Below are 19,366 nucleotides of genomic sequence, written 5' to 3' on the forward strand. Positions count from 1 at the left end.
TGTTTGCAACGCAGTGAAGGAGACGTTTCCGACCACATAAAGTATATATATTCTTGATCAGCACCAATAGCCGAGTCTATCTAGCCATGTCCGTCTGTCCGTCTGTCCGTCTGTCCGTTTCTATGCGAACTAGTCTCTCAGTTTTAAAGCTATCGCGATGAAACTTTCCCGAAGGTCTTCTTTCTATTGCAGGTAGTACATATGTCGGAGCCAGCCGGATCGCACCACTATATCTTAAGGCTCCCAAACAAATATAAGAAAATTCATTGTAACTTTGTAGGAAGTAGGCGTTTTGATTCTTGACTACTTAAAAACAAAATTGAAATAAATCGAAACGCTGAATCTGGAATCCCTGGAACTGCACCGAGTGAGTATTCTTTTATCTACAAGGGTATATAAGCTTCGGCTGGCCGAAGGTAGCTTCCTTTCTTGTTTTGATTTAATCTTTCAAAAGGAAAGCTTTTAAAATGTATATATTCACAAATTCAATGACCATTTGCTTATTTATTTTTAAGCAGGGGTGCTCAGACCCTAAAGTAACAATGCATGCCTGCGGTCAGACGCCTATTTCGATTCATCTTTTTGTCGCTTTCCGCAATATAAGCAAGCCATTTTAAAACTTTAAATGATCCATTTACATCTTAACATAGCAGTAATTCAACTTTTCTTCATGACAACGAATGCTTTAAAAATGATATGTCGCAGCTTGGCACTGATTGAACTGATTACATTCAGATACACACACACACTTAGATGGAAACTTCTGCCAAAATCTGAAAGTTCTTAACTTGTGCAATCCTTGGCTCTTCTCAGGCTATTTACAGCTTGTGATCATATATTCTTATACGTAATATTTCTCTTTGAGGAATGTTTGGAATGCAAGTTTAAGTTTTGCCTAATCCTAGCTTAGTTTACTTTCTGCATGGTATTTTGTTATTTTCGTTTTCAGTTTACTTAACTTAAATGCTATAAAGTTTAGATTTTTTGCTTTACAATTTTCTTACATTTGCTTATGTTGATAGGTCAATGAAAAGTTTATTTGGGTTAAGTTGTAGACTTGATTTGGTATGTAGATCAAAGTGCGAATATGTTTGTTTTTACAATCGAAATGTTTAGTTGTTTTTGATATGCCCGAAGAGGGTGGATAAAATGGAAAGGAAGGGAAAAATCAGCTTAAAATGGTTTGACTCCAAATAATTTTCTACATGGTTTTTACTTCCTTTCGTTTTAAAAATGAAGATAATATCACAAAAGATCAACGAATGTTTTGCCTAGACAACGATTTCTTAAGACTACATATAATTGCCTAATGTTACGAATAAATATGTACAGTTGCTTAGCCTCTGCTTAAATGCTCGCGTTGAGTAGTTACCATTTTGATATTCTAGTCAATATCTGGCTCTTAATTGGGGAGTTTCTATTCCCGTTTTTATGCACACATACATCGATTGAATTTCAAATTGAACCAAGGGTTATGCTATAAATAAATCCTTTAGTTTTTGTCTCAAAGTTTTTGGCGTAGGATATGTCTGCTTTTTCGAACGGCTCTGCTAGTCTATGGGTTTTAGTGTTTGCGCTCCTTAATCCTCGGATAGTTAACTGTCTCTGGGCCAGGTCCAATTTTGAAACAGCAGCAGCAGGAAAACCGGAGGCAGTAAAGCAATGAGGCTGGATGGCAGTTTGGAGGTGGCGGCAGCTGTGGAAACAGAGGCTATTAGTTTGGCTTCTTAAATTAAAAACTGTATATTTTATTTCGGGTTATACCAATCGTGCTGGACTTGGCCGCCACCGTCTCCCGGGATTCCAAGGCCGGAGCCCGCTGCTGGCGATCGCTTTCCACACTCTCCTCGTTGCTCTGCAGATATAGTGAGCTGATCTTGGCCACGCACTGTGGGAATATATATGTTTCAATAAAGATACTATAATCTTGAATAATTTCAGAACTTATCCCAACTCACCTTCAACTTCATGTCGCCGTGCTTAAAGTGATAGGCCCGCACCCGGAACTCCAATCCCAGGCGGGCCATCTCCAGTCCATCCCGATTCACAACCACCTTGTCAAACTGCCGCAGGTGGGTCTTCTGTACCGGTTCCCCGTTAATTAGCCAGCTCAGGTGACAGACGGGCTTGGACGGCGACGAGGTGCAATTAACCCGGACGGTGTCTCCAATTTGGTAGCGTGGCTGCCCGCCGGTTATCTTCGGTCCGTGGTTGGGAGTCACTGAAAGGGAAAATATCCATTTTATATGTTGTTTAAGTCAATAAAAGAGAATAAAATTTTTTTATATTAATAACTAGCTTTTTTAACTTTCTTTTTAAATATCCTTTTCTGGTCAGACTTTACTTTGATGCATTTTTATTTGAAATATTTACATTCCTTTAGTTCCGGCTTTTATAATTTACAAAAGGAAGACTTAATTTCCCCCCATTCCCTTCCCCATCATTTGGCCTATAGTCTCACATCGCCGACATTTATGACTCTTTGGGCTTAGCTAGGATTCGTTGCACTTCAATTAAATTCCCCTCAATTCCTTCCATCTCTCTTCTCACTTAGAACTCCCAAAGCTTTACCTTGATTCTCTGGCCAGCCCCTCATTTGAAGTCTCGCCTGAGCTTAGTTATTTAATTTTAATGAGCCGGGGAAATTGAATATTTCCTAGAAGAGAACTAGCTGGCCATTTTGTGCCACGTTCTCTGCTTTCCCATCCACCTTTGCCCATCCTCCTGGCTGTTTTATTATTTTATATGCAGCATCGCTTATTTGCCCCACTGCCCCATAAGTAAAGTAAGGAAAGTGCGGGGAAAGGGCACTTTCCTCATGGAGGCTGGCCAAACATTCCCAAGATTTATGTGAAGATTTTCTCCAAGAGTGGGTGGATGTAAAAATAGGGGGAAGGGAGGTACCCGGGATACAGGGCATTGAGAGAAAGAACTGTTGTTTTGGGCATACGAAATGCTTATTCAAAGTTTATTTGGCCATGTGTGTGTGAGCCTGTCCTGCAGTGCCCTTCTGTGTGGGTGTTTTTGTTTTACCCCATGAAGGTGTACATGTGGGTGTGGGTTTATGGGAAGGGCATCTGGCCATCATCCATGGCCAACGCCTTTAGGGCATATTTCCCAAGCATTACAGAAGAAATACAAAAATACGCGTACGAAATTAGAGCGGAAAGAATATTAAATAAGACAGAAAATCATTGCTTACAGATTTTATATGTAAAAGTAAGGAATTTATAGTGTAGGATAATAATATTTATGTATGTGACAAGAATACTGCCGTATATGCAATAACATCTTCTAATAAACGTTTTATTTTAATCGTAATATCTAACAAAATCCAACTTTTCCTTAAAACTAAATCAATTAAAATAAAACAAAATTTATTAAATTTTTATAGCTACCATAGAAACCATTCCCATTGTCTTCTGCACCTCACCCTTTTTCTTTTTATTATCATCCACAAAAGATGTACACAAATAAAAACCAAGTCAAGTGGGAACACGACCAGAATCAGGACTTCTCCTTAGGCGGGCCCTTGTCCCCTATATCTCCTACTTCCCTCCTCAACTCAGTCGAGTGTGTTCTGTATGCATTAAAAATATTCGCCCATGCCAAAACCGAGAAAAATCGAGAAGGGAAATCTTCCTTCTCATAACATTGCGGCTGCTGTATGTGTGTGTGTCAGCCATAAAATAAAATTAATTTTTAATAGTTTTCAAAAAATTAATTTTCCTTAGTAGTCGCCTTGTGTTTTTGTTGCTCTTGCTTTTGTTTTGTTGTGGTTTTGGCCAGTTTGGATCCGTTTTCAGTAAAGTCTAGTCCATGCACTTAGAAATACATTTTCTATTTAAATTTCAAAGTCTAAAATCTTAGCAAAAGTTGTAATACCATTTACTAAAATATCTGAAATATTTAAGGTAGCTCTACAGTTTTTTATTACTTCAATGCATTTAGTTTGTATTTTTTTAGTATCTAGGATTTTAGTAAGCAAAATTTAGTAACTTAAGGATAATATTTTTGTTTGAAAAAATAATTTTCTAAGTGTAGGCGTCCTGGACAGGTTGCCCTTTTCCGGGATTGCATTTCCCTCTCCCTTTTGCTTATTTGTAATTTATAAAGTGAAGTTTACTTTGCTTTGGTTCTCCTCTCTCCCATGCAAACTTAATTTGCTCCATGCAACTGACTTTCTGGGTGGAAGGGGGTGAATGTTGGCCAAGGGAGGGGGATAAGGTCGTACAAAGGCCAACCATGGCGCAATCTAAAAATCCAACTTGGAGAAATGCATTTTTGATAAACGCATTTGTAGAGATTGAAAATATTATTTCATGTTTTCACTTTGTTGGCATTCCAAATTACATTTTTTTGCCCCTGAGCTGCTGCAGTTGGCAAATAAAACTAAGTATATAAAATTATGTAAATACTGTATTTCGATTTCTGCTAATAGCAACTATGCACTATGAATTTATCATATATGAATTTTGTCATATTTATAACTAATTCAAGCTTATCATAAACCAAGTAGGCATCTTCAAAAGTCAAACAAAACAAGAAAGGAAGCTAGCTTCGGCCAGCCGAAGCTTAAATACCCTTGCAGATCATTCCTATTAATTAACAAATCGCAAAAATGTTCAATTAATTTCATTAATCTCATTAATTTTCCGATCGTTCCTATGGCAGCTATTTGATATAGTCGTCCGATTTTGATCAAATTAAAATTGAAATTCGGAAATATTTAAAAAGAGTCATATCCTAGAGTAGAAGATAATACAATAAAAACCAAAGAAGTTAGAATTTATTTCCTATCACTTTTCCATTAATTTTACGATTGTTCCTATGGCAGCTATATGATACATTCGTCCGATTTTTTAAATATTTAATTCGAAATTCAGAAATATTTAAAAAATAACATCCCCAAAAGTAGAAGGTAATATTTCAAAAAACACCGAAGCTAGAATTTTTTTAACGTTTTCTTTTCCGATCTTTCCTATGGGAGCTATAAGATATAGTTGTCCGATCCGGTCGGTTCCGACATATATACTACCTGCAATAGAAAGAAGACTTTTGGGAAAGTTTCATCCCGATAGCTCAAAAACTGAGAGACTAGTTTGCGTAGAAACAGACAGACGGACAGACGGACAGACGGACAGACGGACAGACGGACAGACGGACAGACGGTCAGACGGACAGACGGACAGACGGACATGGCTAGATCGACTCGTCTAGTGATGCTGATCAAGAATATATATACTTTATGGGGTCGGAAACGTCTCCTTCACTGCGTTGCAAACTTCTGACTGAAATCATAATACCCTCTGCAAGGGTATAAAAACCAGAATCAGTTAATGTGAGGCGATCCGTTTCAGTGGTTGTTAACCTTGCCTTGCAAACTGAAACTAAATTCTTCCTGATTTCGTGTTCCATGACACATTCGTGTCCCCTTACAGAAAATCCGTACTTTAATTAATGGATGACCGAATAAATTCAACTTTATCTTGGCCCTATATTTATTACCCCAAAAATACATTTGCTACTAAGACCCAAAGTCCTTTCCTTAACCCTCTTAACCACCTGCCTGAATTGGGGTTATGTTCGGATAATTGTTTATATATATAAACATTTTTTAAGTCAACGCCATATTGTCGCACTTAAATTTTATTTTGCGGCATAAATCTAGGGAGACAAAGCCATGGAAACAGAGGGGGACGTGGAGGAAAAGGAACACGTATGTCTGTATGAGTTGGCAATTTATTTTGGCCAGACTTAGCACGCAACGATAAAGGACACACAAAAGGAGGAGGGCAAACCGGGGGCAAATCGAGCCAGATGAGGAGAAAAATGCGCAGATGGGGCGGAAAGCCCGCAGGTTACAGGAGCTGCAATAAGCCGAAAACTAAAAGCTAAAAGGGAAATGACCGAATGTCGAATAGCCACATGCTTCAGGTATATTTTCGGCATTTTCCTATGACTAAGCAGTTTCTGCTGGCGAAAAGAGTGAGTGGTGGTAAAAATGAAGGGGAGGACACCTTTTGTGCAGTAGCCAGAAAAAAAAACAAGTAAAAAAATGTCTGAAGCACTTCCTCACCAGCAACAACAAGTACGTAGAACAGTAAAAGCAGAAATAGCCGCAAACAACAAGAGATTTTCATACTAGACGCAGAATTTATATCATATCATACCCTGTAATACAAAATCAGTTAACTATTTTCATTCTAATAATAAAACTAATAATAAGTAAAACTAATAATAAATATTCGCATTGAAGTGGTCAAAAATTACAAGTAATACACAAAGAGGTATTAAATATTAAGCTTTCAATCTAATTGATGGTTTTCAAATTAAGGGAACATTGATGGTTTGGGACCATAACCGTAGTATCGGTCAGCATTATTTTAAACTTAAGGCTTAACTTTAAACTTTGAGTAAATTTATTAGCGATTTTAATAAGATACATTGGGGGAAATTAATATTAGTTTCAAGTTTAAGTATCAATTTTCAACTCCTTGCTTTCTTTAAGTCTGCCTTAGTTTTTGTAATTTTCTGTTTAGTCTTATAAATATATATAATAATGCTGTTTTATTCAAAAGAATGATGTTTTTGTTGGCAATATACCTCTTGCAAAGGTATGCATATTCAGAACAACGAGAACTACTAGCACTGTAAGTGGGCGTCTATCTAGGTTTTTTCAAGACTTTCCTGCCCAGTTGGTGGTCTTCCCTTAATACGCTGCGGTATATTTTTTGTTACCAGCCAACCGTCCACCTGAAAACACCTCCCCTTTGCGCTCGAAGCGCACTTTGCAGCTTCTTCTTAGCAGGTGATAAGCCAGGTCAGGTGGTTGGGATTTTGGCAATGAGGTTGTGGTGGATGGTAGCACCCCTCCAGGCATTCACCTGTTCTATTTGCAATGGACTATAGCTCTGGGGTGTGTGAGTGGGAGTGTGGATTATGCACATGTCGAGCCCTTCGCCTAAGTGTTTTTCTGTGTCTTCTCCTCCAGATTGTGGAACAATCTCCACTTTTTTACTATTTCGTTGTCTTTATCTTAGGAATTTTAATAAACATTTTCAGACATGATTTACACTCCATTATATGAAATTTATTCAACTCCATTGCTGGTGAAAGTGGTCTGGTATAAAAATATGTTAATATATATGCCATAAAATTATGTAAAATAGCCATTTGAATGCCTGTATATTATAGAGGTCTCTGTTACTATATAAAGATTTAAATTTATTTATTTTTCCGACTTGTCGTATAGCTGTTGAAAATAATTCATACAATTTTTTTTATTTTTAAAATAGAGCAGTTGTAGTATTTTTGAAAAAATGGAATAAATCGCATTTTAAAGTGTGAAATCCCGACAGTTTCTATCAGCAGTTAAGTCCTTGGAAAGAACTTCAGTCGCCAATCTTCCGTTTCACTTCCCCTGTCCCAACCACTTCACGCTCCGTTTCTTTCCGCCCGTTCTCGTCCCCCTCGAGTCCTTTTACTCCCGTGACATCCCTCGTTTGTTATCTTTAATTTTGCATATGGCAACGATTTTTAATGCACGATACGAGTCCTTTCCCCTTTGCCATCGTATCCTTCGGTTCAGTTGCGGCATGTTTGAGTTAAGACAACATTACAGTTACCGTTACTTCCGCGGCTCTTCCGTATCCTCATCTGCATCGGACTCTCCACTGCTACAGTGTGCGTGTGTTTTTATGTTCGCACTGGAAAAAAAACTACAACAAAATTCAAAAAATAAACCTAAATTCTTATTTTTAAAAATAAAGAAATTTTAAAATCGCCAATTCTTGAATTGGTCATCGCTGTATTACGCTCTCCTTGATAAAAGGATTTCGTTGTCAGTTGAATTGCATATTTTCTTGTTGTTGATTGGAGTGAATATTTTATCGCTCCCGCCAGATACTTATGATTTCACGATGATTTCTTGTTTGATCCCTTGTCGATATTTCTTTGAGCGAGCGGTTAAAAGAATATTATTCAAATATAAAATTTATATTAATTAAGGCAAATCTTAAAATTAAAATTAACTTATAAATATTGAGTTCCCCTAATTTGGTTTCTCCCAGTGCATTTGCTGCGTATCGTACGTTGTTTTATAATTAATGAGCACGCAAGGCTCTCAACGCTTGGCACATGTCCTGCTCTCTCCGCGCGATTTTCTGGGTGTCTCTCTGGGTCCTCATCCTGTTCCTGAATTTATGGTTAAGTGCACTTTAAAGGACAAACACATATATAACTCACTTTTCCCGCTGAGTTTCTTCGCTTCTCGTCCTATCTCTTTTTTTTCCAGCCCCTCTCTGCTTCTCGGACACACTCATACTCAGACATATAATGTGATCGCTTATCGATTTTACAATATAAAAAAGCAATTGCCTGCATAAAGGACCTGGAACAGGACCCCTTACTTACAATCGCAGGCAACCTCCCACTGGCAAGCAAAGTTAAATGTGATTTTTATGAGCTATGAGCGAAGTTTGAGGGCGGAGAAGGCTGGGGCGGTACTCGGCCGTAATATTTATTGTTGCTCCTTGGCCTGGTCACACTAATGAGCTGTAAATTATCCCAAGTAGGCCAAAGGCAAGGCGCTCATTAAAGTTCAGGGTACACCCCCTGGGGCACAATTTTAAAAAGGTATGGGCTGAGCAAAAAGTCATAATTTTACAATCATTTTCAAGCGCTTTAAATGGCAATTAGTTCAAACTTTTTCAGAATAGTAAGAAAATTGTTTAAACGTTTCTTAAATTGTAGACTTGAAATATGTCTACATGAATAATTAAAATATCTAATGCAGGGCCTCAATATATTTTATTTATATTAAGTATCTAATGTGGTAGCTGTACTACTTACAGGACTTAAATCTTCTAAATAAAACATAAAAAATAAGTCACAACCGCGGAAATCCAAACTCCAGAGACTCTCCGTCATCCGCAATGTTGCCGCTGACATTTTACGATCGCCAAATTAACATTGTCAACTCCCTGTGGGAACAATCGGCTTTCACTAGAGCATATTTTATGGTTCACTTGCATTAGCAGGACGAAGGTCCCTATCCCCAAGCTCGTACAAGCCCCGCGATTCTTTTCTCTGACGCTGACACAGTTGTTGATGATGAGGCTTCCCACTCGACTCCACGACTCCCTACTCTTTCTTTCCTTCCTATTTTGTTTCGATTTGGAACGCCCACAGTTGGTTTATACTAAAGGAAAAATTTCAATTATGTGTTAAATATAATCAGGAAGCTCAAGGAGAAGTACAATCTTTATTAATGGAATGCCAATATTTTGTATATGAAAGATTTAAATTATTTTAGAAGAGAAATAAGGTATCACAGCGTTTCAAATATCCAATGACCACTGTTTTTTTCTTTTTTTTCGCCACCCACTCTCCTTTTGCCCTATATTTTTTCTCGTTTTTCCTCTCCGACTTTCGTTCGAATATCGTTCAATTTGGGTGCCCAGACACATTGTTTAATATGCAAAACCATTTCCCATTTCCCCGGCATTCCGGTGCGTCTTCGGGGGCGGGATGTTTTGGGGAGGAAGCTAAGGGAATGGCCAAAAGGAAAATCAGCATGAAATGTGCTTAGTGCGTGGGCGAGGGGCGTGGCCGCCTTTCTTGGCGATGTCCTGCTCCTTGTTGCCATAAGTTAATGCAGGTTCCTGCCCCGAGGACTGCGGCTTCCATTGATGATGTCGGTGGTTCAATGTGGCTCACTGGTGCTTCTTTGTCCCCTGGGGGATTCCCCTGCCTAGCGATTGCTCCTGCTGCAGCACATATTGATAACCGTTTGATTCTTTTATGAGTTTATAAATTTGTGATTAACTTCAGGCGCTGTCGGCAAATTTGATTGGGTTTTCCATGAAATTTGAGTGGTATAGGAATACGGAAGAGCAGAAGTGGTTAAGCTTGTCTTAGAAAGAACTGGGTGTATTAATTTAATACAAAATATGATTAAGGCATTTAATAAATAAATTTAAAGTGATTTTAATCTTGCGTTTACTATTTTATGTTGTATTAATTATTTTATGAAGTCAAATTTATAAATTAATTTTTTTTGGTCCTGATTACTTTTTTCCCAAGTGTATTCCTTATCCTTCACATACACATGTAAATGGTGAGAGAATAAACGATCTTTTTCTTGCCAGCCAGCCTCCGCCAGATGGCGCCATTGTCTTAGCCCAGTTTTTACCCACTTGAAAGTCGGACATGAAAACATAATTTTACTTCAAAATTGCAATGACAGTGGCACCGGGGCTCCGCCCATCTCGGCCCACGACCACGCCCCTTCACTGTACACACATGTGCGCCTTTTGTTGGCGCTGCGTTGACGCCAACTGCGACTGCAAAAATTCCATTTCAATTGTTTGCTTAGATTATGCAGTTGTATTAAAAGTGGGGTGGCACAAAAAAAAAAGAAGAACCGAGGGGACAGGGGCACTGCATACAGAGTCTAGGGTTGCCAAGGCGAAAGGCAAAGAAAAGCGAGAAAAATCCGAGAGGAGTGAAATCCTTTAAAAAGCTGCGAACAAGAGGAAAGCGAGTGAGTTTACAAGGAGCCTGGGAGTTGAGACGACTCGACAATGCCATTTGCAACGCATTGCCATGTTGCATGAATTCCATTTACGGACTGCGACTGAAACTGGAGAGTGGAGGACGGCGACCGGAGACCTGCAACCTCGACCAGGTGGTCCAGGTGAAACACCATCAGGATCTGCACCACCTGCGGGAGGCAGCCGCTTTAAGTTATCGTGGCGAATCTCAAGGAATTTCATTTCATTAAGATGATTAATGTGGTCTTAAGTGTGAGAGATTTATTCAAGAAATTAAACCAGTGCAGAAATACAAGAGAATCTATTTTTAACAAGAAATCGGAAAGAAAACCTAACTGTTGTAGAACATAAATATTACTTTTGGGGCGAGTTTTAGGTGATTATTAAAAGCCTTTATTCAATCTTGTCTGGGTTTATTTTTAAGCTAAAACTTCAAACTTTATAAGGCAACCTTTATATAGGTTTTATAAGCATATAACCCAATCAACACATCTCCATTTTTTATCGAAAATATAAACCAATCAATCTGTAAATAATAAATGAAGTTCAATACATGATAAAAATATTAAGAGCTAGCAGATTATAATAAAATTTCCCCCTAATTGTTATTAAATCTTTCCCAACCTTCCACCGTCTTTAAAAGCACCTGGTTTTTTATAGCCAATTTAATATATTTCCCACCCGTCACTCTGCTGGCCACCTTAAAATGCTCCCCACTTTCAAAAGTAAAAAGTGGGGAGCTTTCTATAGCATATATGAAGGGGAAGCCCATCAAAGACTCCTTGACAGGGAGCTGACAACCTGCATGCAATTTACATTCAGCAGCCTCAGATTTCGGTTGCCTCGCATGCGTTCTTAAATGGTTTTGCCTCGATTCGAGTTTTTCAACCCAGTGACAGGAGCCGGAGTCCTCGGCTGTTATCCTTCAACTTGCCGCTGTCAATCCTCGTCGGCAGCCTTTTGGCTCCGCTCTTTATCCACTCCCAGCAATTATGTTGCACATTCTGGATGCTGAGTTCTGCATTCTGGTTTCTGCAACTTCAGATGCCGCATCACTTGCCACTGTCATTCACAACATTGTTGGCTGCCCGGCACTATTAGCATTTTAATTAAATTTTCTGCTGTCGCCTGTTGTCCAAGTGCCTCGCTTTCTGCACAGCCCCCCATTTCCATTCCGCCGGCATTTATACACCACCCTTATGTTAAACTCACCCACAACGGTCATGGTCTCCGACTCGGATACGGTGTTGAATGCGGGCGCCTCGCCGGACACCTCGCACCGATAAACTCCAGTACTCTGCAGCGTTACGCGGCGCAGAAGAATCTGGGTGTCCGAGGAGTTGCGTAGCTGTAGAGAAAAAATAAAAAGAAGGAATTATAAAGTGTTCCATGGATTCAAGATGTTAATACAAAGGAGGTACATTTATCCCTTTCATTTATATAGTTTATTCGTTTAAAAAGTAAGCCACAACTAAATAAAAACCCTCTCTCGATGATTCTCTGACTTCGAAATAGAGAGCAATTCATACCACATAACATCAAATCGATCATCGTTTCTTATCAAGTTTTGTTGGGTGCAAAATAAAAGGATAATACAGCCAATCGAAATCTTATCAGTTTTTAAAAAGTACTTAATATGATATATTAAATTTGGAAATTCTATTTCATCATTCCTTTTAAATTAGCTGTACATTATTTTAAGTTTAATTCATATTTAACTTTCTATTTATTGGCGCACGTTTAAAGTAAAATAAAATAAAGAACCTTAATGTATACTATGACCATTTCCCTAATTTTACTCAAGAAACCCAGCGAGATAAATGGCGTGCCAATGAATCGACAGAAAATCAAAGGCAATTAGAGTTCAAGATTTTTCTATGGGTGATTTTTAACATTCACAAATTCAACGCAAAATGAAGATTGATGATGGAAGAGGCAGTTTATTATTAGTTTAGCCACACTGTAGGCGGAAAATGTAATTTTCTTAAGGGCCGCAAGAAGGGAAGCCAAGAAAAGGAAAGCAAAAGTCATAAACCAAAAAGTCGGAAGAGCCGAAACTGAAAAGCCAAACAAGCAAATGAAAATGAAATATCTAGAAACAATCGCACAAGAGTCTGAATAAAAGATGGAAGATACGCATGTGAGGGCGGAATGTTGTAAAAGTCACTCGTACAGTTTTCCCTTTTTTTTGCCCATTTTCCCTGGGCAACAATTGCAGTCAAGTCAAGTTCTTAAAGTTGCACTTTTATTATCGCATACACATGCGGGAAGAAAGTTTCATTTGATTCGGGCAAATTTTTATGAAAATTCTTTGCTCTCGCTTTGTGCTTTCCCTTGGCCACATTTCACCCACCCCACCCCATTCCACTCCCATTCTCCTGCGTAAACAATCACAAAAGTCACGTTCAACATTATTTTTGGTTTGTTGCTTGTTTTCGGCTGTCCCTACCCCTCCCCTTAACCCTTGGCTGCCCCTTCGGTCCTTTACAATGGCTGTGGACTGGCTTTTGTTTGTTGCCTCCTTGGCAGTACTTAAGCCGATTCTTCTTCCCATTCTGCAGCTGTGTCTTCTGTCTTCGTCTTTTTGCCAATTCTTTCGGCACGCTCAAGTTGTCAGCACCCCCTGAAAAATTTAGCCGAGGCAGGGGGGTCGTTTCACTGCGGGCTGTAAAGGGGACTGGAGAAAGTAAAGCACTCTGTGCTCGCCAAAAAACCAAATCTAACCGCAATTCAAATTGCAGTCTCCCTTTATTGCTTCCTCGTCGCCACCCGGAACATGCGCGGCCATTTCGCTCATGACTGCAGATTGAAGTTGTTATTTGTAATTCCAAATTCGGTTTGGCTAAAAAGAATCAGCGCTCTAACCTTGTTTATGTTGCTCTGATTGCAGTGGCCAACAAATAAAACAGAGTCACATTCCGACAGAAACAACTGGAGGTTTCAATAAGAACAATTTATTTAAGATAGCAGAGTCTGTCAGCAATGAAGAAAAATTCCATTCATGAAATATCTTCGGGGTATGAAAGTGAATGCAAAAGTCGGAAAATTCCGTCAGCACTGAAATCAAGTGCAGCGGAATAACAATGACAAATATTATATTACTTATCTGAGAGCTTTAGATGCTCTATTAGGATTTCTTTTAAATCTATAATAACTTTTATAGTTTCCACTTTGAACATCAATCATTATAAGCTCGAATTGCTCATATTACGAAGGGGCTTACTACCCAAATCCTTCAATTAAATAAATGAATTTCCTTATTCAAGGCAGCCCGCACAGCCCTTATTAAAATGTTCCCACTTTATCAGGCTTTTCCCAGCCATACCACACTCACTAACATCCGTACCCCGAGGAAGCCTTCTTTTGTTCTAATCATTTCCCTCCACTCAACTCGGCCTTCAACCCTTTTCGAGGGGGCGGCGCCCGAGTGCAGACATTGAAACCAAACGAAAATTATGCCGCATTACGCATTATGCTTCCACTAAAGGAGGCTCCTTTAGTCAGCGATTTCCTTTCCTCTCTCTCTTCCCCATTTCCCTAGACTTTCCTTAGATTTTCTTGTGTTTCCCCTTTCCAGCCGCTTGGCCACACGCACACAGGCCATAAAACACGCTGGCACATTGCTCATACGCCACGTTAGCCCCGACAATTGACGGGATTTACTTTGCTTCGCACGGAGAGAAAAATATCTCTCTTTAATAAAATTACAAAAATTACAAAGGAAAACAAAAATATATAAATTGATTATATCATGGAAACATCAGTTAAAATTTGTATATATTTCTTATCTCGCTGAAAACTACATACGCTTTTTTCACAGTGCAATTGCGCTTTTTCTTAGCCTCGCTTTGCTTTAACTGCCCGTCTTACAAAGTAGACGCACTTAAGTGCTTTTGGCAAATTATTATTATTAGAGCGGCACGAAGTGAGGAGGGTTAGCGCAGGGATATCAACTTTGTCTGGGATATTGACAGCTTTAAGTGATTTCCGTTAACCTTTTCGATCGCTGGGCAAGCAGACCAACACGTGACCTTAGCGAAAGCAGAAGGGATAGTGAAAATGGAGGGCTGGCGGGGCGGAAGAGCAACCCACCCAGACACACATTTTTATGGGCAACAAAGGAAGGTTACATCCACATTAAATTAAAGTTAAATGGCAAAACTACGTGGCAGCAATTTTCATTCCAGCGACGACGTAATCAGCAACAAGCAGAGTGAAAAGAGGGGAGTGAAAACGGGCGGAAAATCGGGGAGAACAGCTCTAAGGGCTTCCTTCGCCATTGTGGCAATTACATGTTTTAAAATAATCATTATGATCGGGTCGTAACACTAAATCCAAAGCAACATCCCCCACCATCCTTGAAAGTATCGCCATAAATTGTAATAAAATTTTAAATTAAAATTTTTCGCTTCCTTTTTTTTAGATAACACCTGTTGCTGTTTTTAAAATTACATTGAGAGAAACAATTCTACAATTGTGGCAATTAGTATAAATCAAGGCTGCTAGTTTTTTATGTTTGGCTTTACATCAATTCCATAAACGTTTTATAGCGTTCTTTTAAGTTTCGTAAAGGCTATAAGTTACGATAAAATCAGCTCAAACTGATTTATCTTTATCTTAAATATAAAATTACAAAAATATTATTTTTTTAAAGGAATTAATCTTCTATGAATAATTTAATTTAAAATTTTATATATTCATTAAATTAAAATATAAGATCTATAAGGGATATATTTTTGTTTCAAACATTTGTGATTTTAAAAGATGTTTATTTTAAAAGTTTTATTATCTCATGTAGTTAATTTACTACTAACAATTCTAAATTTAATTGTTAAATTTTCCATTTTATGATAAAATAAAATGGTAAATTATAATAAACATCAAATTTAAAATGAAAATATTTTTTCTGGGAATGTTTGTGATAACAAAAGTAGAAAACCAAAGCCTGTTATTGACGCTTTTAAATTTCTTTTTTTACTCCTATTGAGTTCAGCTTATAAGTGTAGATATTATCTGCTATGATCACACAATACGCAAAATATTTTATTTTTAACCTGTTACGGTGCACTTACATCGATGTTGACTCCGGGCAGGGGGAAGGACTGTCCGGGGGGCTTATCGCGTGGCACATAGCGGTAGATCTCGTGCCCGTCCTTATACCACTTCACCGAGTACAAGGACTCCCCGTCGAGGGCGTAACGACAGCCCAGAGTGGCGCTCTTCAGGCGCATTATGTGATTGGGTATCTTCACCTCGGTCATTGTCAGCGAGCTGCTAATGTCTGCAATTAGCGTGGGGAAAGAAATGGAAAGGATGTTAGTGTGGCGAAATTATTTTTAATGGAATCAGCCCCTTGTACTGCCATTCCCGTTCCCATTCGCATTCCCATTCCCAACTGCAACTGCACCAAAGTTATCCCCTTAATTCGTATGCCCTAACCCACATTCATATTTCAACTGTTATGATTCCAGCTGGCCATATTTTCCCACCAAAATGGCCAGAAGGCAAACACAAAAAACCTTTTCGGCCCTGTCACATGAATTTCGACTTGTCCTGCTGGACTCGGGCTCTTAGATCCCGGGAAATCCAGTGCACGTCACTGCAGTCCACAATTCACGTGTAAGGCGAAACAAAAATACATGCGCAAAAAACTCAAAGTTTCGAGGGAGACACAAAAAAAACGTATGATGGTACAATTTGAATACTCTTAAATGTCTTTTAAAATTTCTTAAATATTTCTTATAAAGACTTCGGTAATGACAAATATTTAAAGTTGTTTACTGCTAATAAGAATTTGAATAATATATATTAAACGAAAATGTAACGAAAATAAATGTTTTTATTTGCTCATAAAGAACAGTGAATTTTTTTAATTTTTCCAGAGGAGTTCTTTACATTTTAGTTTTTATTATTATCGAGAGCACTGCAAATGAAAAGTGGTCATACCCCCGAATGGAAATCAAAGCCAGGCAGAGCCCAAAAGCTTTTAAATCACAAACAGCAAAACCTGGCACATATCCCCATATTTGCTTGCGCGACATTTTGGCGGGTTTTCGGTTTTCTGGTTTCGGAGTCCCCAAACGACGAACGGTAACCGTAACAGTGGCCAGGACACTAACCGTTATATTTTCAGCATTGTGGGTGGGGTTACACCCACTTATTTAATATACCGCTACACTTTTCATTTTTCCAAACGTCAAACGTGAAAAAGTGAGTTCGTTCTGCGGGAAAGCGGAAAAACAAATACTCACGCACACTTCCACAGATACTCTCGTCTCAGACGCATATGTATATGCATGTGTGGCTGGGCAGTGTGTGTGTGTGTGTGGTGTAACGTGCAGCGCCGCCATTGAATTTATCACATTCACATGCAAATTGCGCCAAACGACCTTATTATGCAAATTGCCAACTGCAAATGGAGAACGAAATTGATTTTCCTGCATTTGCCGCTCCAACAACAACACGAATAAGGAAGCGAAGGGAAAGTCAAGGAAAGGGAACCATGCACAAGGAACTATGGAGGTACAGTGGTTACCTGATAAGGAAAATGAATTACTACACGGAAATGTGTTACTTACACGATCAGTTAAATTGGCGAATTTAAGAGAGCAGTAAATGCGAGCTTAAAGACCGAAATTAAGGGTTCTCATAAAATTGAAATGACGGATTTACACATCTAAGATGGATAAAATTAAATTTCTGTGATGCGTGAGAAATCGACGATGTTAAAAATATTATTAAATTCAGCATAGTTCCTTTAAAATCTGATAAATTTATAAAACTTATAGTGGAAATAATATCCAATAATATTTATTTTCGTATGATTTTAAATTAAGTCTCTAAATATTTAATAAGTAATCTTTAAGGCATTTCAATTTATTCACTAGATATTAGTTTTACCATAATAGAACCAAGGTGACATTCCCTTTCCGCCAAGAAGTGGGTGGTGGGTGTTACAGGTGTAGAGAAAGGATCTCCTGTTGTCTATAGCATCGTTCAACAGTTTTGCGACACTCGGCAAGCCACGTTTATATGACAACTAGTGGAGAAGAGACCAAAAACCTCACCTTAAGTGGGCAAAAAGAGAGACGGAGTGTGTGGTTTATACAGCGACAAATGGCGAATATATTGAGCTGTCACACGCCCAACTCAAAACCCCGCCCGGGGGTAATGCACACAAACACACTGGCACAGTGGCATCTGTAATATTGAACAGTGCACTATGGGGCATTTGACCACTTTTGTTGGCCGAAATTAATAACTCAGTCATTTCAAAAGATATTGACTTGAAACTTTACCAGTCGCCATTTCTTATCCCCCCGCATATTATATATGATAATCATCCGGATCGGAAAACTATATCATATAGTTGCCATAGAAACGATCAAATTAACTTTGCGGTTTTTGGAGATAAATGCACATAACTTTAGAAATAGCAATTATGTAAGTTTTTAAAACAATATTAACAGTTTTGTACAAATCGGACGACTATATCCCAAAGTTCTCAAAAAAAGGGGCAAATGAAAGAATTTACTTTACATTTGTACGACTTTTTGTTCAAGTTGTAGCGGAACTTTCGTTTTAAAGCCGCTAAAGTCCACTTAAGTTAGTCAATTACAAAGCTAAGTATTTCTACTATATTTTGATAATAATTTAAAGTCACGAAAGTCCTTACTTCCTTAGCCACCAGTGCAAAGGATAGGAGTTTGTGAAATTTGAGGTTATGGTCTAAAAAATTAAATTACAGAAAAAGTGGCAATAAGTGGCGATTCTGACCATATACATTTTAACAACAATTAAATAATCTACAAATCCCAATAGGTTCCAGAAGTGGACTCCGCTGGACTCACTTTGTTGCTCCATTTGAAAATTAGTTTTCTTACAAAAATGTACTTGTTAGACCACTCCCTTTAACACTCATTTGTAAGAAAAATCCGTCTCATTTTTGTCGTCGAACCACACAAATACTTAGTAAATAGCATAATCCTTTAAATCCAATCCAAAAAGTTTACTTAGATTGCTTAAAAACTCAAATTTAAAGCTCTTTAAAACTGCAAGCAAAAAGTCGAAATTCAACAGCTCGATAATTGCATATCGAACAGCTGATTTAACAGCTCCTACCTTAACAGAGGCGACCTCTATCGGATTTCTGTAAACGTAACATTGTTAAATGGTCTTTTGTTAACACATCCTCAAACAACATTTTTTGTTTTAACGAGTTTTAAAAAATGGGTTTTGGCCAACCAAAGTGGTCAAATGCCCCATAGTGCAGTGTGCACAGAAATAGGACAGCAAGACACTGTTAAAATAAATGCAATGTATAAAATAAATAAATATTATTAAGTAAATAAATAAAATAAATCATTAAAATCAAAAGGTAACATTATTGTTTAAAATAGCAACTAAACATGTATGATTTTTTTACGAATTATATTGTTTAAAAGGCAATGCAGTAAGGCCATCCTATTTTCTCTCGGTGTACAGAGCACCCAGGGTCAGAAAGAGACAAAAGGAAGAGGAAAGCAAAGAGAACAGCGGATTTGCAATCGGAATCAAAATCGCAGTCGCGCCTTCAATAAAAAATACGTTGAATGCTTTCAGCGTGTTTGTTTCACGTGTGTTTGTACGTGTGCTGGCCTTTTGGTATTTGTGTTTGTGACGCTGGCAGACAATTGGCATAACAAAGAAGAAGATACAGCAATGGCAGCCACAAAATGAGTTAGTTGTTTGCCTTTTTGCTGTTCCACAAAACACACACAAAGGCACACATGCATTCCGCTTTTTTGGGCTCGAATATTTTATAGCCCGAA

The 19,366-nt window shown here is 38.3% G+C and overlaps 1 protein-coding gene across 1 annotated transcript in view; it reads right to left on the reverse strand.

Annotated features, from left to right (window-relative positions):
- Positions 1-906: 906 nt before the first annotated feature.
- The window catches only part of beat-IIIa (beaten path IIIa), a 43,120-nt gene continuing 24,660 nt past the window's right edge, over positions 907-19,366 (reverse strand). Inside the window, exons 3-7 of the mRNA XM_017145308.3 lie at positions 15,629-15,837; positions 11,769-11,904; positions 1,959-2,221; positions 1,765-1,888; positions 907-1,696 (exon numbers count right to left, since the gene is read on the reverse strand). Coding sequence (XP_017000797.2) covers positions 1,596-1,696; positions 1,765-1,888; positions 1,959-2,221; positions 11,769-11,904; positions 15,629-15,837 — 833 coding nt within the window. The 3' untranslated portion in view covers positions 907-1,595. The remainder of the gene's footprint in view (positions 1,697-1,764; positions 1,889-1,958; positions 2,222-11,768; positions 11,905-15,628; positions 15,838-19,366) is intronic.

The sequence above is a fragment of the Drosophila takahashii genome, chromosome 2L (genome assembly GCF_030179915.1).
Source record: "Drosophila takahashii strain IR98-3 E-12201 chromosome 2L, DtakHiC1v2, whole genome shotgun sequence".
NCBI lineage: Eukaryota > Metazoa > Arthropoda > Insecta > Diptera > Drosophilidae > Drosophila > Drosophila takahashii.